This window comes from Microtus oregoni, unplaced genomic scaffold (genome assembly GCF_018167655.1).
Source record: "Microtus oregoni isolate MIOR12 unplaced genomic scaffold, Mior012 000016F_ref0000370, whole genome shotgun sequence".
NCBI lineage: Eukaryota > Metazoa > Chordata > Mammalia > Rodentia > Cricetidae > Microtus > Microtus oregoni.
Window position 1 is genome coordinate 3,246,563 of NW_024543075.1, and position 24,905 is coordinate 3,271,467.

A 24,905-nucleotide genomic window follows, 5' to 3' on the forward strand; every position below is an offset into this window, starting at 1 on the left:
TTCTAGCTCTGGGCTTTAGGGAGTGTTCATGGATGCCATGGGCAGGGAACTGCAGGCCAGGGCACAGCTGCACTCATCGACGTGGGTATAGGTGTGCTGGATGACTGTACCGTTGGGACACTGCATGGCCACAGCTACGTCATGGACCTTGCTCTCCTGACAGCAGGTGCACTGATGCTCCATGGCCTGGACCTCCAAGGAGTACCTGTGGACATGGGAGGTCAGCGTTTCCCATCCATGGTCCTCTTGGCAGTATAGTGATTCGTGGTCCTCTGTGGGCTCTTGAAAGCTGTCTGACTATCTGCCACGACTACTTTCTTGAACACACAGCCTTGTTCTTCCTGGGCTTTTTTAAAAACCACCTTCATCTTTCATCACCTCCCATGATTCTCCTTTCTTTCCATCCTGCTGACCCTGTTGAGACTCTTCCTCTGGACGAGTCACCTTAAGTCCTGGAGTCAACCTGGTACCCTTCCTCCTGCCTTCTCTAACCACAGATTCTTTAACCTTCCTGGCCACTCCTGCTCACAGCTGACTGCAGCCTGGGGCCATCTGAGGACTATAGAGGGATCTGATGCTACCTGTTTCCCTAGACACTTTCAGATTCCTGGACACAAGTCCAAGGCGGAAGCCCAATTCTGTACAGCTAAGCAAGGTTTGCCCCTGATGTGACTGGGAGGTGGGCCATTTATTTTATGCAGACAAGTATGTGTGACCTCTGGACACCAAGAAGGAGACAGTCTCTGTAAGGCCCAAGGTGACAAGGTAGCACCCGATTCTGCTACACTCTTGGGGAGGTAAGGCCCCCACTCACTTGGACGTTCCAGAGCAGGAACCCTCGCAGAAGGTGACATTGACTGCCATCTCTGTTTCACAGCCCTTATGCCGCAGGATGGTTGTGCTTACACGCACTTGACATGTACTTGAGTCTGCAAAGAAGACAGGCCATTGCAGAGACCATAGACCCTAACTCAGAGACCCTGGACCTGGTAAGGCTGGCCCTCTGTGATGGTTAATATTGACTATCATCTCAACAGGATCTAGAGTCACTTAAAAGACAAAGTTCTGAGAGCTTGTTTAGATTAAACTAACCTCTGAGGGAAGCCCCACCCTGAATGTAGTCAGGACCTCCCATGGGCTAGGGTCTCAGACTGACTGAAAAGGAGAAAGTGTGCTGAGCCCTAGCTTTTATCCCTGTCTGCTTCTTGGCTGCAGACATATATGACCATCTGCTTCTGCTGCTGCCATGTCTCCCTGCCATGGTGGGACTGTACACTCTAACCAGGAGGCAAAGAAAGCCTTTCTTAAACTGATTTTGTCTGGTATTTTGTCATACTCTCACAGCAGTGAGAGAAGTGACTGACACACCTTTCCTGGGTGGCCAGCCTGGGACTTTGGTGGGATCTGCCACTCATGGGAGAAACTTGGATTGCTTTTGGTGGGAACTGGATGGAGCTGGAGGACTAAATGAGAGTTATCTTTAACTTACCTTCTTTTTCACAGGAGTAACAGCAACCTATTTTCCTTAGGGTTCCCTGCAGGGCCAAGAACAGAGCAGAATAGAACTGGGACAGAGCCAGCATATGGGGTAGAAGCCATGGAGACACAGACTTCTTGGGTCAGAACCTTCCAGGGGCATGACAAGGGTGGACCACCCAAAGGCAGTGCTTCCCAAGTACATACCCTACAGTTGGACACATCAGGGCAGGACATGGGGAGTGGAGTCAGTACATGGATTCCATTCTCAGCCTTACAGAGGTACACTGTGCAGTTGTCAACATGGCTGTTCACCCAGGTTTCATGGGGCTGAAATCAAAACACACAATAGAGGTCCAGACAGGAACCCAGTTGTGAATGAGACCTGCTCAGGGGAGGATCTCTTACACCCTCTCCAATTACCTGCACTGTCTGGCCCTCTGGTGTGAAGCAGGCATCCTGTACACACTCCCCACAGCACTGCCCCGGCACCAGTGTGTACTTGAAGCCCTGTGGGGACAGGAGAGGTAGTCAGGTCTCTCATTCATCCCAGACACCCTTCTGAGTATACTCTAGGGGTCCTGGGCCTCCTTGTCAGGAACTCCTAAGAGATTATGTCTTTGTTCTATGTTATACCCCCTTCTCAGGTCTTACAGCTTAGCTCACCCTGCTTCTTAGCCTCTCTGTCTACTGTAGTGGTTCTTAACCCTCCCAAGACTGTGACCCTTTAATACAGTTTTTCATGTTATGGTGACCCCCAACCATACAATTATTTCGTTACTACTTCGTAACTGTAATTGTGCTACTGTAATGAATTATAATATAAATATCTGACATGCAGAACATCTGATATGTGACCCCTTGTGAAAGGGTCATTCAACCCCAATGGGGTCATGACCCACAGGTTAAGAACTACTGGTCTACTGGTACCATACTGTATCTCTTTCTAGTCAGCTCATCAATCTGCAGGACCTGTCCTCCAGTCCTCATCATCCTCCTACTTTTCCCTTTAGAAAAAAACAAGACCTCGAAACTGTAGTGAATTGGAGGACTCTCAATGATGGACTGCCACGGATAGTCTCTCAAGATGTCTGCTGGGCCACAGACTCACCTGGGGGCAGAAGGTGGTACAAAGGATCTCTCTACACTCTACTTTTGGTTCTTGATTGCCCACAGAGAAGCAGGTGCATGTTTGGCAGGGAACATCCCCTGGGAAGTTTGCACCAACCTATAACAGATGAGGAGAGCAGCTCTAAGAGAAGGTGGGGGCAGGGGTGAGCACATACCAGGTCGACTCAGCTGGGTCCAGACATGTCCCATGAGCCCAGTTCTTTTCCCCACAGTGTAATTGTTCCCATAGTTGAACACAGGTATTCAGTGGGTGGGGACAGTAGTAAGCTGGGAGACTCAGAAGCCAACCACTCAGATGTAGCAGATGTGGTAACCCCTCGTTCCACAGCTCCTGCATGCACACAAATGTGCACACTTGTGCACATGCACACACACACACACACACACACGCAATGGCCTTATGTCCTATGTCTTAAGGGCCCAGACCCCCTCTCCAGATCTACCTTTATGGCAAGGATGCCAAAGCAAGGATCAGGAACTGGGGGACATGGGCTTCCCACCCACCTCGGCCTACCCCTGCTATTCACCCTGCCTGGGATGAGCCCTTACCCCATAGAGGGTGTTATTGTGTGTGCACATCTTGGGTCCTGAAAGGAAAGGGGGTTGATTACACATCTGGACAGTGGGGCAGAAACCCTGTCTCCTCCCCATCCCTGAACTCTCCTGCAGCCAGTCTCAGTGCACCCTCCCCTGCGCTTCATCCCATTCCTACTCACTGCAGATGGAGTTGGGGCAGCAGCTGCCCTCCTCGTAGATGCGGATCAGCTCGTGCCCTGGCTCACACTTGGACAGACTCTTGGGGCAGGTGGTTGTATTGCAGACTGTAGAGAAATGGCCATGTCAGGATGCTGCCCATTTTGTCATCCCCCCCCCCCCCACCACCACCACCACCATCTTCTCCCTTTCGGGAAATACTAGCTTCTAGTGTCATTTTTCTTTGGGACCTAGTAGGCTTCATGGCTTTTCTAGTTTCATAAGGTTCCCTCACGCTTTCATCTCCTTGGTCCTTACCAGGTCTCTGCTCTGTTAGGTCAGACCAGAGGTCACCAGTGGTACTTTTAGGTCAAAAGCTGAAGCATCTTGAGACATCCCCCACCTGATTGGTCCAGTGAAGCTAAGCTAGAGTCTATTTCTCTTATGTCCCAGTAGGTGCTCACCACAGACTGTCTCGGAGCAGCATGGATTGTCAGCCTTGGGCCTGGTCATAGTCACAAAGCCAGCTTTTGTGCACTGTGGGAGCTCCTGGCTCTCACACTGCACTGGCTCACACTGTACTGACACAGCGCTGGGGTCGCACACGCAGGACTGGCAGTTGCTGATCCAGTGTTCTCCTGGCTGAAACAGGCCAAGTCAAGATCTCTGAAGGCTCTGAGGTTCTAAAGTCCCTGGCCTCTCTGCCTGAACTCAACTCCAAGTCCTTGTTTGCCCTCAGCAGGTCAGCCCTCTGCTGTCCAGGGTGAAAGCAGGAAGGAAGCCCAGGAGCCCCACATCAGCCTCCTGGGCTATGAGGAGTCAGCCACCCTCCCCTTTTCCTCCCTCCTCTTCTTGAGCTCAAGTGGGGGCAGGGGAGCAGCACCACTCACAAACTTGGGTAGTCCATCTGGTCCCACGCAGGCTAGAAAAAAACAAGAAAACTGTTACTGGAGATGCTGGGGTTCAAGGTGAGGCAGAAGGGGATAATAGGCTGAGAGAATTGTGCTTAGTCCTGGCCACCTGTACCCCAAGCCAAGACCTCTGTCTTCTCCCAGGGTGGAGCAGAAGGCCCTAGAGAATTCTGAGGGTGTCAGGTCCCTGAAGCGGTGGTGAAGTTGGATGTTGAGAGTCTAGCACTTGGCAAAGGAAGGCAGCTTCTCTGGCCAGCTTCAAGCAGCAGAGTTTAGACAAAATGGTGGCAGGCTTACAGAAGGCCTTTAGACGTCTGCTTTAGGCTCCTCTCACATACTAGTCAGGCAGAAGAGGGTCTGCAGATGTCTGGGATCTTGGCCTGGCCTGGAAGGTGAGGACCCTATGGGGGACTGGGGTGGGACAAGGCTTGTCCCGTGGTAGGTGAATGGCACTTACGACACTCCTGCACACAGATGTCCATGCGGGAGTTGAAGAGGAGCTGATTCTCAGGGCAGAAACAGCCCTCTGCCTGCATCTCAGTTGAAACACTCAGGGTCCTAGTGTGAAGAGGGGCAAGCAGCAGAGTAAGGATCAGAAATGAGGTGATACCTCCAAGAGCCAGTCGTGGGGGTCCCAGAGCTTAGACCCTTCAGACATGGAAGGCCAGCTGCTATACTATTACTTAGATTGTACTCACCTGGAGCTGCAGGATGCTGGATGCAGGGGTCCACAAGGCCTGTATTCCTTAGTGGGTGGACAGGAGAGGTCTGTGGGTGCAGAGAGCATCATCAGACAGGTTTGGAAGAACCAAAGAGACTGGAGGCCTGACAAATTGGATACTCCCTACTTACCACATAGCCCTTCAGTGGCATTGCGCCAGTTGACGCACACACCCCGGGCCCGGCAGAGTGTTGCGTAGGCCTCCAGGCTTTGACAGAGCATGTCAGTGACATTGGCATTGCAGTGGTCATTGACACAGGAACTGAAGAAGGTATCTGGAGGGATGAGCCTGTGGCACTCAGCGAAGACCCTATGACAGTGAGTGGTCAGGACTGGGACCTCAGAGCCCAGCAGGGAGGTTAGCCAAGGGGACTGCTGCCCAGGCCCACCACCCCAAAGGCCGACTCACTGGCTCAGCATCAGCTCACAGAGGGGTGCAGTGGGACATGGGGTAGAGGTGGATGTGCTGGATACTGGGGGCTGGGAAGTGGTGCTTGGGGGAGGGCTAGGCTGAGCTAAGCAGCCGTTGTTGCTGTTCCTGGGAACCAGCCAGTCTTTGGCCATGTCCTGGCAGTTGGAAGCTATGGTGCCATCTGGCCGGCGGCAATCATCTGTCTGGCTATTGGTGCAGGTACCTGGTGAATAGGGTAGAGGTTACAATCAGTTTCTCACTGTTTTCCATAGACTCATTCCTTCCCCCGACTTAGGGATGCAGAATGAGCCTGGCCATGCCTACTCACCACACTGGCCCTCAGTATTGTTGCTGAAGAATCTGTAGGGTAACCATATCTGGAAGATGTGTCCATCAAAGGTGATGCTGGTGCCAATGGTGGAAATGTTGACACTCATTGTGGTGGTGCCGCTCAAGGACACTGTCACATCATTCTTAGTGTAGCCTGAGTTTATCAACATTTGGTCCCATATGACCTAAGGATGTCCAGAGGGAAACAGTAACTAGGGAGCCAACTAGGCAGCAGTGGATGCTACTTGCCAAACACTAAGGACATTCCTATTCCTCGATCTAGAGCCAGGCATTTATTCTTTGCCTAGGAAAGCTCCTACAGGTCATATCTGCAGAGGGGAGAATACGCTTGGTCCTGAGGGCTTTTCATCTTTGCCTGTGTTACCCCATGCTTGCAGTGTGGCCTTGGGGCTCTGCCTGCCAGAAGACTCACCAGGCTCTCCTCCTTCCCACTGCCAGTGGTGGTGATGGTGAGGACAATCTCCATAGAGTTGTAGTTCACACTGAGGGCACGGGGACAGAAGGTGGCATTGGTGGTAGCCCCACAGTAGTAGCTGTGAGCAAGGATGCTCAGGTTGCCATGGCGAGGGTGGATCTCTCTCATGAGCACCGAGGTACAGTTGTCCAGGAAAGTATAGGAGGTGCCATCAAATGTCAGGTAGTGTGACTGCCCCCATCCACTGCAGAAGCCTATGGGAGACTACAGTTGAAGGCTCCCTTCCCACCCCTGTTACCCAGCACCACCTCTGGATGGTTCCTTCGGGGGAACACAGTTGCTTCATCTACCAAGTAGTTATCTCCCAAACCATATCTACCTTGGGAATTGTGAATATGATGTTGGTCTTAAAATGGAATAATCCCAAATTACCTGGGTATTCCTTGAACCTGATGATAGTGTACTTAGAAATGGCAGGAGAGAGACATGGAGCAGAAGGCCATAAGAAGGTGGAGGCAGAATAGAGTGATGAAGCCACAGGCCAAGGACTCTGTAGCCCTTAACTGGCAAAGTCAAGAAAGAAGGATTCTCTATAGAGATGCCTTGCCTGTCTTGATCTGACTCTAGCTCAGGGCTGTGAGACCCTGAGTTTGCTGTTCTAAGTCCCAAGTTTGAGTCATTTAACACTCAGTAATAGAAGTTGTCATCAGGACTGCAAGAAAAAAACTCCCATTGTGGCTTTTTGCACCCTACCCCTTCCTGGTCACACAGCCCCTTCCTCTGCCCCATCCATGTTGCCAACCTCCCTGTGCACACAATGCTGTTTGAGACTGACACACTGAGATCAGATGCCTCAATCCTGTCCCATCTTGCTGGACTGTCCCGCGCCTGCCCTCTGCTCACATTCGCACTCATAGTGGAAGTGGCAAGGCTTCTGGTCCCACACTTTGATGGGCAAGTGCTTGTTGACACAGGTGACATTGTCCACAGGCTCTGGCTCTTCGAGGATGATTTGGTTATTTCCCTGGCACCTAGCCACTGTGCAGTTCTCCAAGGTCCAGGACTCATTCACCTGAGGCAGAAGATATGCAGGGTGTTCACCTTGAGGTCATGGGGAGACTCAAGCTCTGTCCTTTCTGGACCCCCATGTCCCTACAGATGTGAATCACATAAGGCAACCAGCTTCTGCTGATCAAGACCCCAGATCCAGTGCGCCTCTCTCAACAGGAGCCACTGGAAGATGGGTCACTGAGATAGGCTATATGGTTGAGGTGGTGCTTTAGGTGAACATTAGCCATGACTCAACCCAAATGCAGTTGTCCCTGAGAACCCATATCCGCACCACATCAGAGGGAGGTGGAGGGAGAAGGGAGGCTCACCTGCCGGGGAGGGCTGGCATTATCACAGCCAGGAAGCAGGGTAGACAAAAGCACGTGGGTAGAGGGCACTGGAGGTGAAGAGGAGGGACAGGCACCCTGGAAGCGGTCAAGCTCACAGTTTTGGTTGCAGGTGGCATAGAATTGGCAGCCAGCTCCATCAGTCTTATTGTAGATGACATCTCCTGTGGAAGGGAAAAAAGACACAGAAAGACATAGCCACACCCTATCTGAAGAGGCGGGGTAGCATCAGGGGGAGACATAGAGGCAGCCTGCCTAAGGGAGAAGGTTGTCCAGAGAGGGCATAGACTGAAATTTACATGCGCAAAAGGGCTCATAGCTCCCAAGGCTGACAGACCCAGGGGACAAGGGACATGAGATAGGGAAAACATGGATTTTCTACTCACCAGGTAAGAAGAGCTGTCCAAATGCCCGGCAGAAACAGGGTGACGGGGAAACTGATTGGCTGGAAAAGACAGTAGACCTAACGGTACTGAGGCCCAAGGGAGAAACAGACATGCTGAAGGTCACCTGACTGCTGGGGGAAAGTTCAGGGGTGTGGGTGGTCTCTGTGGTGGAGGAGGAGGCCGCAGTAGGGCTCGTGGCTCCAGGTGAAGTTGCGGTGGTCAGAACTGGAGAGGTGGGAGTGGGCACTAGGGAAGAGGAGTGGGGCACAGTGGAGCTCGTGGCTACACGGGGAGAGGTCATGGTGTTCGAGATTGGGGAAGTGTGAGTGGACAACAGGGTAGAGGGAGAAGGAAGAGTGGAGGGGGTGGCCATGGGTGGGGTGGTACAGTGGGTGGTGTTGTCACAGCAGAGGAGGCGCACATGGTAGTTGTCACAATATTGCAAAGGCCCCGATTGGTTGATATTCTTGCATATAAGCCCAAATCGCACATCACACTGGACCACCTGCTCTAGAGTTTCTAGGGGCCTGTCTGGCTCCTTCTCAGAGCGGCACTGGATGTCCTTGGGCTGCTCACAGAACACAAAGCCAACCTCACGTAGCACTGCATAGACCTCAAAGTCCCCGCCTCTGGGGCCAGGGTTAGGGAAGTCTGCATCAAACCAGTCTGTCCATGTGCATCGAGGTGCACAGCCCGAGTCAGTAAGTGTGGTCCATGTGGATGCTTGGGTACTTGGCACTGGGGAGCTGAAGGGATGCTTGGTCTGAAAGGTGGACTCAGTGCTTGAGGCCACTGTGGTTGTGAAAGGGACCAGAGGAGTGTGGGTAGACCAGGGTAGTGCTGACGTTCTGGTGCTGGAAAAGGTACTAGGGCAGTGACTATAGTCATCACAGCAAAGCACACGGATGCGGTAGTTGAGGCATACACTAAAGGGCCCCGGCTGGTCCAGGTTCCTGCACACCAGACCAAAGTTCACACTGCAGTTGATCACCTGATTCGACTCCTGCTGAGGCTCATGGGGCTGGTCAACAACATCACATTCTAAGTCCATGGGCTTTTCACATATAGCAATTCCAGCGGCTCTAATGTTGGCATAGGTCTCAAATTCCCCTCCAGAACTCCCAGGGATGGGTGAGCTATGGTCCAGCCAATCTGACCAGGTACATTGAGGAGTGCAGCGCGTGGAACTGGAGAGTGGAGTAGAGATGACCGTAGTCCTAGTACTCGCCAGAGAGGAAGACTGATTCTCTTTGGAAGTACTGGTGGGTGTGGAAGTAGCTGAAGTGTGGCTGAGGGTACTAGGAGAAACCCAAGAAGTGTTTATGGCAGTACTAGAGAGTCTTCCAGTGGTGGCAGTCCGTGGTGTGGGGGGTGAGCCCGCAGTGGTGGTCGGTCCCTGGCAATGGCTCACACTGCAGCACAGCACCCGGATCATGTAATTGTAGCACATCCCAAAATCACCTTTCTGGTCCCTGTTGCGGCACACCAGACCGAAGTTGACATCACACGTCACTTCCTGACCCAACATGTCCAAACTCATGTCAGGGTAGTTCTGGGCCACACACTGGATGCCCTGAGGCTGTTCACAGATATCTGCCCCAGTGGCCCTGATCCTCTCATATGTCTCAATGTCTTCTCCCTCGCCGTCAGACGTGGGGTAGTCTGTGTCAAGCCACCCTGTCCACTGACATTGGGGTTGGCAGGTGGTAGAGGTCACAGGCGTGCTGACCATGTGTGTGACCGTGCTGGCTGCTGAAGTGGCCGTGGTCGGTGTCCTGAGTGGTTCTGTGGTGCTGGCTGAAGGAGCTCCAGTGAGCTCTGGGGTAGTCTTGGAATGTGTAATTGCTCTGCTTGTGGAGGCCGCCGTGGATGAGCTCATGCTGGTGCTTCCAGGAGGGGAATAGGATGGTCCAGGGGTGGTTAGAGAGGTAGAGAAGGTTGTCCCTCTGGCCAGGGAAGTCCTTGAGGTTGTTGCTGAGAATGAGCTGGTAGCATGGGGACTGCTGGGAGGTAGGGAGTGCCCTTGAGAGGTGGACCTTGTTGTCACCACTGAAGGAGTCCCAGAGGATTCTGGGCTCCTGGGATGCTGAGTGGTCTTTGAGGTGGCTGTCAGAGAAGTGCTGGGTGGGGATGACACACTTGCAGTTAGGATCCCAGAGGTGGGCATCTCTGAGCCCTGGATGCTGGTGGAGCCTGAAGGAGACCAGGTCTCAACTGGACTGGTGTTGGGATAAGGCTTGGAGGACAGGGTCTGGGTAGCAGTGGTGGCAGTCCGTGGTGTGGGGGGTGAGCCTGCAGTGGTGGTCGGTCCCTGGCAATGGCTCACACTGCAGCACAGCACCCGGATCATGTAATTGTAGCACATCCCAAAATCGCCTTTCTGGTCCCTGTTGCGGCACACCAGACCGAAGTTGACATCACACGTCACTTCCTGACCCAACATGTCCAAACTCATGTCAGGGTAGTTCTGGGCCACACACTGGATGCCCTGAGGCTGTTCACAGATATCTGCCCCAGTGGCCCTGATCCTCTCATATGTCTCAATGTCTTCTCCCTCGCCGTCAGACGTGGGGTAGTCTGTGTCAAGCCACCCTGTCCACTGACATTGGGGTTGGCAGGTGGTAGAGGTCACAGGCGTGCTGACTGAGTGTGTGGAATGTATGGATCCTGTATGGATAACAGTGGTCGTCAGGCTGTCTGAAGTCTTTGAAGGTGTGGTAGCTTTGATGGAGTGTCTTTGTCTTGTTGATGAACTGGTGGCCATGGTGGGGACCTCATTACTTGCTTTAGGCTTGTTTGTGGTAGATGTTGGTGGAACAGCCGTTGTTCTAGGGCAATGGCTATAGTCATCACAGCAAAGCACACGTATATTATAGTTAAAGCACATTTTGAAATCATCTGTCTGGTCCTCATTTTTGCAGACTAACCCTGTCTCCAGGCTGCAGCTTACTACTTGGCCAACCTTATCAATGCTGACTGCAGGATAGTTCTCTGCCCGGCACTCAATCTTTTCTGGTGCTTGGCACATCTTCTTACCAGAAGCTCTGATGTTTTCATAGGTCTCTATGTCTCCTCTTATTACCCCTGAGGTTGGTGAGTCTACATCAAACCATTCCGTCCATGTACACTTGGGCTGGCAGTAGGTTGTGCCCTGGCTGGTGCTGGCAGTAGTCATGGTTTCTGGTAGCGTCTGTATCCTTGGTGTACTGGTAGACAGCTCTTCTATGACTGTAGTTAGGCTTGTGGGTGGAAGTTTTGAAAAGGTAGTGCCAGCTGTACCAGTAAGTATTCTGGTCGCGATTCCAGTAGAGGAAGTTTGCTTTGTTGTCAAAGCAGGTGTCGATGGCTGTAATGTTTTAGGCATGATGGTGAGTGTTGTATGGATAGAGGAGACCGTTCCTGGGCTGCTACTTTCCGTGACACTTGAAACATGTGGGGTGCTTCTGGTAGAGGATGTAACAGTAGTGGCCGTGTAGCTAGAGGCGGGTGGAGTTTTTGAGAAGCTTGTTGCTACCGTGGTGAAAGCCGAGTAAGTTCTGGTCACAGTTACACTAGTGTTGGCCTGAGACTTGGAGGACAGGGTCTGGGTAGCAGTGGTGGCAGTCCGTGGTGTGAGGGGTGAGCCCGCAGTGGTGGTCGGTCCCTGGCAATGGCTCACACTGCAGCACAGCACCCGGATCATGTAATTGTAGCACATCCCAAAATCACCTTTCTGGTCCCTGTTGCGGCACACCAGACCGAAGTTGACATCACACGTCACTTCCTGACCCAACATGTCCAAACTCATGTCAGGGTAGTTCTGGGCCACACACTGGATGCCCTGAGGCTGTTCACAGATATCTGCCCCAGTGGCCCTGATCCTCTCATATGTCTCAATGTCTTCTCCCTCGCCGTCAGACGTGGGGTAGTCTGTGTCAAGCCACCCTGTCCACTGACATTGGGGTTGGCAGGTGGTAGAGGTCACAGGCGTGCTGACCGTGTGTGTGACCGTGCTGGCTGCTGAAGTGGCCGTGGTCGGTGTCCTGAGTGGTTCTGTGGTGCTGGCTGAAGGAGCTCCAGTGAGCTCTGGGGTAGTCTTGGAATGTGTAATTGCTCTGCTTGTGGAGGCCGCCGTGGATGAGCTCATGCTGGTGCTTCCAGGAGGGGAATAGGATGGTCCAGGGGTGGTTAGAGAGGTAGAGAAGGTTGTCCCTCTGGCCAGGGAAGTCCTTGAGGTTGTTGCTGAGAATGAGCTGGTAGCATGGGGACTGCTGGGAGGTAGGGAGTGCCCTTGAGAGGTGGACCTTGTTGTCACCACTGAAGGAGTCCCAGAGGATTCTGGGCTCCTGGGATGCTGAGTGGTCTTTGAGGTGGCTGTCAGAGAAGTGCTGGGTGGGGATGACACACTTGCAGTTAGGATCCCAGAGGTGGGCATCTCTGAGCCCTGGATGCTGGTGGAGCCTGAAGGAGACCAGGTCTCAACTGGACTGGTGTTGGGATAAGGCTTGGAGGACAGGGTCTGGGTAGCAGTGGTGGCAGTCCGTGGTGTGGGGGGTGAGCCCGCAGTGGTGGTCGGTCCCTGGCAATGGCTCACACTGCAGCACAGCACCCGGATCATGTAGTTGTAACACATCCCAAAATCACCTTTCTGGTCCCTGTTGCGGCACACCAGACCGAAGTTGACATCACACGTCACTTCCTGACCCAACATGTCCAAACTCATGTCAGGGTAGTTCTGGGCCACACACTGGATGCCCTGAGGCTGTTCACAGATATCTGCCCCAGTGGCCCTGATCCTCTCATATGTCTCAATGTCTTCTCCCTCGCCATCAGACGTGGGGTAGTCTGTGTCAAGCCACCCTGTCCACTGACATTGGGGTTGGCAGGTGGTAGAGGTCACAGGTGTGCTGACCGTGTGTGTGACCGTGCTGGCTGCTGAAGTGGCCGTGGTCGGTGTCCCGAGTGGTTCTGTGGTGCTGGCTGAAGGAGCTCCAGTGAGCTCTGGGGTAGTCTTGGAATGTGTAATTGCTCTGCTCGTGGAGGCCGCCGTGGCTGAACTCATGCTGGTGCTTCCAGGAGGGGAATAGGATGGTCCAGGGGTGGTCAGAGAGGTAGACGAGGAGGACTTTCTGACCTCCTCTGTACTTACTGCTTCAGGAGAGGATGTTGTGGTGATATGGGTTCTAGTGTGACTGTTGGACGTGTGACTTGTGATCAGTGTTGGAGGGTTCTTTGTTGTCATCAAGGTAGAGTTGGGTTCAGTGGATCTGGTAGGTGTGGTTGGGGTGCTAGGGGGCAAGCTGCTCCAGAGTGTGGTTATGGTTCTAGAGAACCCTGTGGAGGTGCCAGTGGACGTTGTCAGCTTGGCAGTGCTGGGAGTGCTGGAGGAAGCGGTCCATGAAGTTGTGTTTGGTTTACCTGAGTGTTGCTCTTTTGATGTTTGGAGGAAGGTAGTTGGAGAGGCTGAACTTGTTGACAAACTAGAGACAGACAATCTCTCAGTAGTCCCAGTTGTGCTAATGGAGACAACCCTGTCTGTCCTAGGGAAAGAGATTCTCCTTAGTGTTGTGAGTGAAGTTGAGGCCATTGGCTCCTCCGATGGCCTCTTGTTTGTGGACATGGAGACTGTACTGGGAGATCCAGGTGCTGCTGTGGAAGTGGACGACAGCAGTGCTGCTGTATGAGGGGATTCGGTCACTGGACTGAAGGTGGTGGACAGTGATCCCGTTGTGCTCAAACAGCTCATGTCTTCCTCACAGCAGAGTACACGGATATGGTAGTTGAAACAGGTTTGGTTGTTGGCCTGCTTGCTATTCCTGCAGATGAGTCCAAAGTCCACATTACACACCACCTCCTGGCCCAGCTGCTGGAAGGACATGTTGGGGAAGAGGATGGCTTCACATTCAATGTCCACAGGTTTCTTGCATACCTGGATACCTGTCTTGTTTCTAATATGATAGTAGGTCTCAATATCTCCCCCAAACCGGCCAGGTTGAGGTTTGTCACTGTCCAGCCAATCTGTCCAGGTGCATTGAAACTTACAGCCTGTGGAAGTGGTCCTTGTAGTTGTAAGGGCTGGGGAGAGACCAGTGGATAGCCATGATGAGGTTTGAGTCTCCCTGGGTGTGGTTGTGGCTGTGGAAGAAGCCATGGTGCGGATTGTGGTTTTTCCAGGGGATGAAATAGATTCTGTGGTGCTGGTGATGGTGGATATGCTGGACACAGGCCAGGAAGTATGTGTGATTGACCTAGAACTGGCAGTGGTGGCAGTCCGTGGTGTGGGGGGTGAGCCTGCAGTGGTGGTCGGTCCCTGGCAATGGCTCACACTGCAGCACAGCACCCGGATCATGTAATTGTAGCACATCCCAAAATCACCTTTCTGGTCCCTGTTGCGGCACACCAGACCGAAGTTGACATCACACGTCACTTCCTGACCCAACATGTCCAAACTCATGTCAGGGTAGTTCTGGGCCACACACTGGATGCCCTGAGGCTGTTCACAGATATCTGCCCCAGTGGCCCTGATCCTCTCATATGTCTCAATGTCTTCTCCCTCGCCGTCAGACGTGGGGTAGTCTGTGTCAAGCCACCCTGTCCACAGACATTGGGGTTGGCAGGTGGTAGAGGTCACAGGTGTGCTGACCGTGCTGGCTGCTGAAGTGGCCGTGGTCGGTGTCCCGAGTGGTTCTGTGGTGCTGGCTGAAGGAGCTCCAGTGAGCTCTGGGGTAGTCTTGGAATGTGTAATTGCTCTGCTCGTGGAGGCCGCCGTGGATGAGCTCATGCCGGTGCTTCCAGGAGGGGAATAGGATGGTCCAGGGGTGGTCAGAGAGGTAGAGAAGGTTGTCCCTCTGGCCAGGGAAGTCCTTGAGGTTGTTGCTGAGAATGAGCTGGTAGCATGGGGACTGCTGGGAGGTAGGGAGTGCCCTTGAGAGGTGGACCTTGTTGTCACCACTGAAGGAGTCCCAGAGGATTCTGGGCTCCTGGGATGCTGAGTGGTCTTTGAGGTGGCTGTCAGAGAAGTGCTGGGTGGGGATGACACACTTGCAGTTAGGATCCCAGAGGTGGGCATCTCTGAGCCCTTGACGCTGGTGGAGCCTGAAGGAGACCAGGTCTCAACTGGACTGGTGTTGGGATAAGGCTTGGAGGACAGGGTCTGGGTAGCAGTGGTGGCAGTCCGTGGTGTGGGGGGTGAGCCCGCAGTGGTGGTCGGTCCCTGGCAATGGCTCACACTGCAGCACAGCACCCGGATCATGTAATTGTAGCACATCCCAAAATCACCTTTCTGGTCCCTGTTGCGGCACACCAGACCGAAGTTGACATCACACGTCACTTCCTGACCCAACATGTCCAAACTCATGTCAGGGTAGTTCTGGGCCACACACTGGATGCCCTGAGGCTGTTCACAGATATCTGCCCCAGTGGCCCTGATCCTCTCATATGTCTCAATGTCTTCTCCCTCGCTGTCAGATGTAGGGTAGTCTGTGTCAAGCCACCCTGTCCACTGACATTGGGGTTGGCAGGAGGTTGAGGTCACGGGGCTGCTGATTATCTGTGTGACCGTGCTGGCTCTTGAAGTGGACCCTGTCTGTGAGTTGAATACTGATGTTGCGCTGGATGTGACAAGGCTGCTGGCTGATTTTGTGGCCCCAATATGATGTGAAGTGGCCCTTCTTTTTGAGGCGAAGGTCACTGTTTGTCTTGAGCTGTGAATTGTATCCAGAGATGTCTCTTTCCCTTCTGTGGTCCACAAGGGTGTGGACTTGGACACTGAGGATGCTGTCTGAGTACTCTGAGTGGGCCTCTGAGTACTGTGAGTGGGCCTCTGAGTACTGTGAGTGGGCCTCTGAGTACTGTGAGTGGGCCAAGAGGACTCTCTGTTGATCTCTGGTCGGGACTGAGTGGTGCTTGCGCCTGAGGTCAGGGTGGAACTACAGGGCACGTAATCACAGCACAGAACCCTTAGCTCATAATTGTAGCAGAGTGGCGGACTCTGCTCACTGTTAAGACATTTCAGCCCCCAGGATGGGTCACAGTTCACCTTCTGTCCCAGCTTCTGTAAGTCCATGCTGGGGAACTTCTCAGCACGACACTCAATGGCAGCAGGGCTTTGACACACCTGGTACCCTTTCTGCCTCAGGTTCTCAAACGTTTCAAAGTCCCCACCTGTCGTGCCAGGCTCTGGATGGCTTTCATCATACCAAATGGACCAGCGGCAGACCTCGCGGACACACACCGTGGACACAGTGGATGCAGTCGGAGCTGAGCCTGCGTGAAAGTGATAGAAGCCCTTCTCAGCCCCTCTCATCTCAGGGCAAGGGAACAGATGACTTGACCTTAGCATATGTTAGGCCTAATGCTGGCTTGGTCCAGGACCCAGCTAACAGTCTTGAGAGAGCTCACTAACTACGGTGGGCTACACCAAGGGCAAATGGAGCCTGGGGATTTCTGTTTCCCTGATGGCAGCTCCAGCAGTTGTGCCAAGGCTTCCTGGGAAATCATAGAGGGGTGAGGACCATGGACATCAGGCAGAGCCTGGGCAACTGAACAATGGATCAGGACCCAAGATATCTTTGTAACTGGAGTTCCCTGCATTGGCCACTTGTCATCTTCCCTTGTGCCAATGTGGCCAAGCCTTTCTCTGGGTTAACATAATAGTTTCTTGTTCAGGGGCTTCCAGTGAACCTTGTATGGTCTTACCTGTTGTGGTATGGGGTACCAAAGTATTGGTGAATGTGAACGGTGTGGTAGACAAGACTGCAGGGCACTCTTCTGTTGTGCGTATGATTGTCCCATTGTCTTTGCAGATGGCCACTAAGCATGCACCAAGGCCATCCGTGGTGTTGTAGACAACATCATCGTAGTGGTAGGTACGGCCCTCATAGGTGCATATGCAAGCTGGGGGTTAGATGTATTGGCTCAGCTTTCTCAGCCTTCAGCCTTCTTCCAACCCCAAACCCACAGGCTTTGCTTACCTGTAAGGTTGTGAACACACTTGAGGCCATCAGGGGTGCAGAGACTGAGGGGAAGACAGGGGCTCTGAGGACCCATGAGCATCCCCTAGCTGATGCATGCTTTAGCCCTCCCCTGCCCTTTCCCAACACTCTGGGTCCCTGTTCTCTTCCCTCCCTGGCTCCCCTCTCACCAACTCTGGCAGTTCTCTGCTGTAGGGACCTGTGTGCCAATATCGTGGTAGTTTCCATCATCATCATAGCATCCACACTGGGCCACACACTTCATCTGGTCCTCACTGAAGAAAGGCTGACTGGGTGGGCATTGTGGGTAGCAGCCTAGAGCCGGCAGGGATAGCATTGACTTTCTGTCCTCTTGTGCATGTATCCAACTGCCCAGTTCCCAATCAGTGGCAGAGAACCCCTAGTACACTGGGTCTACCCTAGTACCATGCATGGGGTTATGGGTCTAAAGGCCTCCACCAGCACATTCCGCCCTTACCTTCCAGGCCTGGCAGGTCAACAAGGCAGCGTCCAGCAGGGTTTCGACAGGTCTTCAGACAGGGGGCTCCACAGGGCTGGTAATGCCACTCACACTCCCCATGAGGGTTGTAGTAGTCACAGAAAAGAGCTGAGGACAGAAGGCAGAGTCTACTAGACCTCATGACTATACCCAGACATACAGGCCTTGGGCTAGGCAGATGGCCTCCTTGGGTCCATTCCCTAACTCAGATCCTGGGGCCCCCAACCTCAGCTGCTTCGTATCATGTGTCAAAGAACCACGTGTGTATATAGATCTGTGCACACATGTACAAATACATACATGCACACATACACACATCATAGTGGCCAGCATCTAAGCCAGGAGGGAAGTACAGAGGCCCACCTCACTCACAAACCCACCCTTCAGTACCACGGACAGTGCCCTACTCACGGCAGATGTCTGGTGTTCTCCAGGACAAGCACACGCCCACATCACGGCAGGCCTGGGCATAGGCAGCCACAGCAGTGCAGAAACACTCGCAGTCACCCCCTGAGTCACAGGCACACACATCATGCACACAAGCTTCGTAGTACTTGGTAGAGTCAACCTGGAATGGAGGAGCCAAGGTGCCACTCAGGGAGGACAGCGATGTCTGCCCAGGGGACAGATGAATATGGGGGAGGATACGGAGCTAGTTGTAGTCCAGCCCCCACACTATGGGAATGTTGATTTGGTACTGTGGCTACTATCAGATTGTCCCAAGTGGGAACTGTCCAACACCACTTTTCCAACTCACTGTGTACCCACACACTTGTACACCCACATACCCATAACCTGCCACTCATGTGCCCATACATGTGTGCAGCCGTTCACCTGCCTGAATATATACGTGCATACCTGTCCACATGTATACCTATCTATTTGGCCATCTGTGTACTTGCACATCTGGAAAACCGTGAACCTGCCCACCTGTGCACGTACCTGATTGTACACCAGTGTACCTGCCTACCTGTGAACCTTCACATTTGTCTGCTTGTGTACCTGCCTACCTACTTGTATATCTGCCTGTGCACTTCCCCTCCTGTCCATATGTGCACTCATCCACTTGCACAGCTCCTCACCTACATATCACTGTATACCTGCCTACCTACAGCTGCACAGATATCTACCTGCACACTCACCCACACACTGCGTGCCTACACATCTGCCCCACTTCACACCTGCACCTGCCCACCTCTACACCTTCTCTAGTACTCTTTAGGTCCTTTGACTTGGGTCCCGTCGCCCGGTCTACGGGCTTCATACCTGCAGAGTCTTGCACTGCGGTCCTACTTCTGTCCTTCTACTCAGTGCACTGGCCCCATCCTATAGCTTCCTATAGCATGCCTTCCTATAGCTGACTTTTCCCCTGAATTGCTGTTCCCATGACTCCTAGTGGCTTTCTACTTGGCTTTTTGGTGTAAGCCTCTCCATGACCACCCTGCCACCTCACTCCAGTGGAGGATCACTAGGAGACAGCAGATTTTTGTCTCTTCTCCGTTTGAGTTAGCTGGTACCTGGAACCCACCTGAACTTCCATACCCCTGAGAACATGCCCCAAGGAAATAGTGATGGTGACTCTTTCAGCTGGCATTGCTTAACAGAATTCCAGACTGGCGCAGCTGTGGGACATGTGGTTAGCCCGCCCCAGCATGGGAGAGTTGTCTAATTCTGTGGAGCAGAGGGCCCACCACTCACACTGTGCCAGCTGGCAGTCCAGTGAGACTCAATTCCTCCCAAGAAGAAGCAGGCAACTGCAAGCCCTAGGAACCAAGGCCAGGTCCTACCTGGGAGTGGCAGGCTGCGAAGGTCGCGCTGTTGATGATGCTGCACTTTTTCTGGGCCCAGGACTTGCGGTAAGGGTTGGCAGTGCAAGGGTCCTTGGGAACTGGGGCATCTGGGCAGGATGGGGAGAACTTCCAGCTGTTTCCAAACTCCAGAACATCACTCACCACAGACTGGCTGCGCGTGGTGAAGTCATTGATGGCATTGTCGTCAAAGTTCCCACACAGGCCACAGACCCTGCCCTGCAGACACACGAGCAGAGAGAATCCTGAGCAGGTTAGGGGAGCTGGCACAGAGCCTGGCTTGGGAGGAGAGCACAGGGAGAACCCATTTTCCCTGGATTGTGCCCTGTGAACTTGCAAATGGATGTGGGAAGTGGGTCCTGGGGCAGGTGGGTGAACTGAACTTATTCTCTTTAGAAGATTCTGTGTCTGCACAGACCTGTGTGGGCTGGTTTGTCAGTCATGATTCCAGTACACCCACTATGCATTGCAATTTCAACTTGTCCTTCTTGGAACCTGGTGTTGTGTGTGGTCTTGGTAGTGAGGACTTTTCAATGTCAACTACCAGCCCTAGAAACAGGGTGCATGGTGGCCACACTTGCCTTGTAATGCTGCTGCAGTCGGACAAACACACTGGTCTTCCTGTCCCAGGACACGACTATCCCACTGCGGATCTCAATGACCAGAAAAATGCCCATGTATCTGATCTTGTATGGAGGGTCCCCACTTGGCCCTCTCTCTACCACCTTGAAGTTCCCCTCATGAAGAATCAGCTCGTAGCTCTGTAGATGGAGAAATATAAGGCAACAGTGTCAGGGAACTGGGAGACCGGGAGCTTGCCTGCTGCCCTTGGAGGACTCCTCAACAGATGAAGACTCACTGGAGGAGTAGGGAAACTCAGGCCGCACACCTACAGATCTCCAAAGGCTCACATGTGCAACGCTGCCCCACCCACCTCAGAGGGGAAGAGCCAACTGAGGAAATGCTTCATTGAGACCCAGCTGTAAGGCATTTCCTCAATTAGAGATCAGTGAGGGAGGGCCCAGTCAATGGTGGATGGTGCCATCCTTGGGCTGTGGTGGTACTGGATTCTATAAAAAGCAGGCTGAGCAAGCCAGGGGAAGCAAGCCAGTAAGCAGCATCCTCCATGGCCTCTGTATCAGGTTCTGCCTCCAGGTTCCTGCCCTGCTTGAGTTCTTGTCCTGACTTCCTCCAATGACGGACTATGATCTGGAAGTGTAAGGCGAATAAACCCTTTCCTTCCCAACTTGCTTTCGGTCATGGCGTTTTATTGCGGCAACAGAAAGACACACCACAAGCCAGCCGCTCTGCTTTCTACTTTGAATTCTGACTTCCTTTTGCCAGAAGTGGGGTACTGAGTATAATATCCCTCCCAAATATACACATTATTCCGAAGACTTTAAAATAACACTTTCCTAGAAAAAGAGTCTTTGGAGGATCTTGAGATGGGTTTTCTGAAATTACCTGGGTGTCCCCTAAGCCCAGTGACTGTCCTAACAATGACCAGAGACATAGACACAGAGCAGAAGGTCACGAGTAGACAGAGGTAGCCTGGAGTGATGCCCCAAACCAAGGCCTGCTGGAACCTCCTGATCTACAGGGAACACAAACCTGCTCGCCTTAATCTAATTCCGGCTCCAGGTTGGAAGACGGTAGTTTGCTATTTTAAGTCCTGGGTTTGGGTCACTTGCTATCCTGTCCTTGATGTTCTCCAGCTGATGGCTGGAGAACCAGAGGTAACACTGCAGAAGGAGGGACACAGTCCCCAGTGGCTTTAAGTATACTCTCACCTCCACAAAGATCTTGATGGTCTTGGAACATGTGGTTCCCGTGGTCCCACAAGGGACATTCTCAGTGATAATACGAAAGGTCCCATCAGTACTGGTGTTGCCTCTGCAGTAGTCCTGAGAAGGAAAAAGACGAGGCTCTGGTCACAGCTCAAAAATAACTGGTGGGAAGGATAGAGAATGGTGACTCATTGGCAGGGGCCAGGGACCACACACCTGAGCCAAGGTATACTCGCAGCTGCCTTCAAAGATGTAGCGTTCACCATCAAAGGTAACAAAATGGCCATCCCCATAGGCCACACATGCACCCATACAAGGTTGGTCAGTGCACTCCCACCGGCGGTTCTTGCAGGTACTGTGAAAGGAGAGGTCATTGCTGACAAGGGTATTGTCCCCTGAGATTGGCTGTCCCAGTCCTGAGCCAGCGTGCCACTTTACTTGGGGAATCAAGCTCAGACTATATCAAGCTTTGGTCTTGTGTGGGTGTGTAATCCAGTCACCCCCACTAGAGAAATAGCCCTTCCTTCCCAGAATGGGGTCCTCGATGAGTACCTTGGCTCCCAAGACACATGCTGAGGCCCCTGAAATGCCAAGGCCGCCTTAGACCAGTGTCACCGCAGATACCCTCTGAGGGACCCAGAACCTACCAGTTATTGCAGTCTACCCGGATGCTCTCCCCAGGTCTATAGGTGGCCTCATTGTGTACGCAGGGGCAGTCCTCCTCAGCAATGCAGCCCCCATTCCCGTCTGCTACCAGCCCTGAGGGACACACACAGCCAGAGACGCAGTGTGTGCTGAACTGTGGACACAGGTAGCCTGGTCAGGGACTGAAACAACATCCTGTTCCCTCAGCCCTATTCAGGTGCCCAGGACAGCAAGCAAGGAGACCCTGTCCTTTGAATGCCCAAGAGGAGGCCAAGACCCAAAGCCACTGGCCTTCCAGTGATATCCACCCCCCCCCCACACTCTTCCTGTAGCTTAGAATGGTGGATGAAGGTTGGTGTTGCACCAAGAGGACTCACACATTCCACATCCAGTGTTTGGCAGCTTCTGAGGCATTCAGATCCTTGGTCACCAACTGAGGCATTGTTACAGTCTAGATATACCATAGGTGCCTGGCACTCTGGGGAGGACAAGCATGTAGAGAGGCCTGGAACAGGACATTCCTGGTCTCTATGGTCTCCTGACCCTGTCTTGCTGCTTGGACTGTAGAAAGTTTGGGTGCTCTGTACCAAGCACCCAGTCTGTATGGATCTGCCCCAGAGGGTATATCCCACATCCCCAAGAGCCCTACAGCCACACTGCCACAGAGCCCACAAGCCCTCTTCCCCTAGAGCATCTGGGCACAGCAACCATGGTGAAGTACAGGCTGGTCAGGGTGGAATGATACCTGTGTTCTTCTGCATCAGGGCTCCAAGACAGGTCAGCTTCCCCTTTTCACATGAACTACAAGAGACAGTAGGACCCCTGCTCCAGGCCCAGTACCTCTCACATTCTACCCCAGTACTCTCCATACCCCACCAAGGTTCGGGCCTCCTTACCTCCTCCCAACACCAAGAGGATGCCTGCTATTAGGGGTCCTTGGGAAGACCCTGGACCCCATGTTCCCAAACACTAAAGGTTTAGTCACTAGCCTATGCTAATACTAGAAGGCCACACAAACTTCTGGGTATAGAAGGACCACTAGCCACCACCCCCCCAACACAGATCTGTGAGCAGAGGGGATGGGTAAGGACGATCTTTCTTACCACACCACCCCATTGTCCATAACGAACTCTCTGGCGGCCACCACAGTTCCATGGAAGAAGCAGGGGCACTCCTCATCACGCACACAGTGACCCTTGTCATTCAGGAAGGTGCCTTCAGGGCAGGTGCAGCCATCCACGGGCACAAAGGAGACGCCACAGGTGACATCAGCTTCACTCAGAGAGCGGCAGGTAGGCTCGCAAGTGCTCACTGCATAGGAGTAGCTCTTGGTTTTGGGACAGTTGTTCATGTACTTGACTATAGGAAGAAGAAACGGTACAGAGAGATCAATGACTGTGTGAACTGACACAGCCCTTGTTCTTCCCTGCCATAGACTAGTGACACCATCATTGACACCATAGGATGGAAGGTTCTTGCAGACATGGGACAGATGATGATAGCTACTGCTGTCCAGGGTCCCAAGTGCCCCTATGCCAGAGTGACAGGATCCAGATGGCTACCGTGGGGAGGCCTAACCTGTGCCAAGGAGCCTTGGTGGCCCACAGAACACTCACAGCAGACATTGTCTCTCCAGCCACTGAGCAGCACCCCTTTGGCGGCACAGGCATGCACATAGGAGGACAGGGCGGCACACATGCAGTCCTCGCTGTTTTCACAGTTGCACGTGTCAAACATGCAGTTCTGGGAGATAAGACGTCAGGAAGTCAGGTACCTCTGTCTCCTAGGTTCCTTATTGCTCATTGAACTTTCCCATCAGTATCCGTCAAACCCTGCTCAAGGCCTGGATCTGAGGCTTCCCAGCGGGAGCTATCCCGTCAGAAACTTTGACAAGCGGGGTCTTCAAGATGTGGCCTGGGATTCGTGTTAGGGACAGTGTCAGAAGCCACAGGGTAAAATGGCAGCCAGAATGGAGAACAGACCTGGATTCAGGAAGGCCTGAAGCCTAAGGCAGGGGCCCTGGGGAAGAATCTCCACAAGACAAGGGCGTTGTTCTAACCCAGCTGCACATAGGGGGCTTGTATGAATTGGGCTCAGCAGGGTGTGTCCAGTGAGGCGTCATGGAAGTAGGTTACCCGGAGACGCACCCTCGGGGATGGAATGATGTACTAAAGTTTAGGGCTTTGGAGTGCTATTTAAAGCGTGTCCCCCACAAAGCCAGTACGTGCAGTAGGATCTCTCAAGGAGAAAAGTCTGTGTGTACTGATCCCCTTGGCTACTTATCCAGTCTGTGCAATTCAGCCTAGGTTTCTCTCCATCTTTCCTATACTGCAGTTTAAAAATATCCATTAAAATATAAATTATGTAGATATAAAAAAAATAAAGCGTGTCCCCCCAAAAGGTGCTCTGCAGTGCTCTATCACGTCTGAATGCAGTCAACATAGAAAGAAGCCTTTAAGGGGGAGCCTAGGGGGACAGGCCGTGAGGTAGCTTGGTTCCAGCACCTGCTGTCCTTACAAGAGGGAGGTTGGGACACACTAGGACCACTAAGGACCTTTCTGAACTCCCAGAATCCTCTTTTTCAGCTTCTCCGTTGGTGAGCCCTTTAACTGAGAAGTAAACACCAGCATGGGTAGTGGTGGGTGGACCTGGGAGTCCAGCCTCCAAGGGCTCCTATACCTGCCCCACCCAGGTCCAGCAGACCATGGTCTCACCGAGTAGAAGGGCACCGGGCTGACGGTGGCATGGCAGGCCGAGAAGACTCCTGAGCTTTCAGTGAGCATGGAACACCACTTCTGGGCATAGTTCTCTAGGGAAGGGAGAAATGTTGGCTGCCCCTCACCTGCTTCCTCTTCAACCCTAATGCCTCATGCCTTTCCTCCTATGTGGGTATTCTCTGAGCCCTTCCCCCAGGAGTTGATGTGGCCACAGAGGTCAGGAAGGGCTGTTGGAATGGCCAAAGACTAGAGAGGGTGCTTACCCGTCTCCACGCTGTACGAACAGGGGTCCTCAAAGGTGTTCTTGGAATTGGGGCAGGAGGCTTGAGTCTTCCAGGTGTTGGAGAAGGCGGCTCCTGTGCCCTCCACTACCCCACTGAGGGCTGTGAAGTCATCAGCCTGGTTCTGGTTGAAGTTACCACACAGGCCTAGTGACCGGAGTCAGGAGGTCAGCAGGTTGTTCAACCTGGCCACTTTCCCCAGGGCTGTCACCCCTCTAAGCATGATCAAAGGAGGACTGGGAAGAAAGACCCTCCCTAGTGCTTCATTCTACAACTGCTCACAGATGAGCCCCTAACAGGGCTAACCCCATCAGGGGAGCACAG

General features: G+C 53.0%; 1 protein-coding gene across 1 annotated transcript in view; it reads right to left on the reverse strand.

Moving 5' to 3' along the window:
• Positions 1 to 24,905, reverse strand: part of Muc5b (mucin 5B, oligomeric mucus/gel-forming) — a 33,411-nt gene continuing 8,506 nt past the window's right edge. Inside the window, exons 15-53 of the mRNA XM_041666528.1 lie at positions 24,564 to 24,728; positions 24,298 to 24,392; positions 23,200 to 23,326; positions 22,687 to 22,942; positions 22,329 to 22,384; positions 21,961 to 22,061; positions 21,586 to 21,737; positions 21,155 to 21,293; positions 20,942 to 21,055; positions 19,733 to 19,912; positions 19,131 to 19,370; positions 17,755 to 17,911; positions 17,323 to 17,451; positions 17,015 to 17,159; positions 16,845 to 16,888; positions 16,570 to 16,767; positions 15,744 to 16,137; positions 13,915 to 15,680; positions 13,640 to 13,682; positions 13,227 to 13,253; positions 7,894 to 13,001; positions 7,490 to 7,671; positions 7,014 to 7,182; positions 6,108 to 6,364; positions 5,673 to 5,859; positions 5,342 to 5,567; positions 5,064 to 5,242; positions 4,910 to 4,979; positions 4,669 to 4,769; positions 4,191 to 4,222; positions 3,765 to 3,942; positions 3,324 to 3,428; positions 3,157 to 3,194; positions 2,588 to 2,704; positions 1,900 to 1,986; positions 1,684 to 1,806; positions 1,490 to 1,535; positions 815 to 929; positions 1 to 205 (exon numbers count right to left, since the gene is read on the reverse strand). Coding sequence (XP_041522462.1) covers positions 16 to 205; positions 815 to 929; positions 1,490 to 1,535; positions 1,684 to 1,806; positions 1,900 to 1,986; positions 2,588 to 2,704; positions 3,157 to 3,194; positions 3,324 to 3,428; positions 3,765 to 3,942; positions 4,191 to 4,222; positions 4,669 to 4,769; positions 4,910 to 4,979; positions 5,064 to 5,242; positions 5,342 to 5,567; positions 5,673 to 5,859; positions 6,108 to 6,364; positions 7,014 to 7,182; positions 7,490 to 7,671; positions 7,894 to 13,001; positions 13,227 to 13,253; positions 13,640 to 13,682; positions 13,915 to 15,680; positions 15,744 to 16,137; positions 16,570 to 16,767; positions 16,845 to 16,888; positions 17,015 to 17,159; positions 17,323 to 17,451; positions 17,755 to 17,911; positions 19,131 to 19,370; positions 19,733 to 19,912; positions 20,942 to 21,055; positions 21,155 to 21,293; positions 21,586 to 21,737; positions 21,961 to 22,061; positions 22,329 to 22,384; positions 22,687 to 22,942; positions 23,200 to 23,326; positions 24,298 to 24,392; positions 24,564 to 24,728 — 12,038 coding nt within the window. The 3' untranslated portion in view covers positions 1 to 15. The remainder of the gene's footprint in view (positions 206 to 814; positions 930 to 1,489; positions 1,536 to 1,683; positions 1,807 to 1,899; positions 1,987 to 2,587; positions 2,705 to 3,156; positions 3,195 to 3,323; positions 3,429 to 3,764; positions 3,943 to 4,190; positions 4,223 to 4,668; positions 4,770 to 4,909; positions 4,980 to 5,063; positions 5,243 to 5,341; positions 5,568 to 5,672; positions 5,860 to 6,107; positions 6,365 to 7,013; positions 7,183 to 7,489; positions 7,672 to 7,893; positions 13,002 to 13,226; positions 13,254 to 13,639; positions 13,683 to 13,914; positions 15,681 to 15,743; positions 16,138 to 16,569; positions 16,768 to 16,844; positions 16,889 to 17,014; positions 17,160 to 17,322; positions 17,452 to 17,754; positions 17,912 to 19,130; positions 19,371 to 19,732; positions 19,913 to 20,941; positions 21,056 to 21,154; positions 21,294 to 21,585; positions 21,738 to 21,960; positions 22,062 to 22,328; positions 22,385 to 22,686; positions 22,943 to 23,199; positions 23,327 to 24,297; positions 24,393 to 24,563; positions 24,729 to 24,905) is intronic.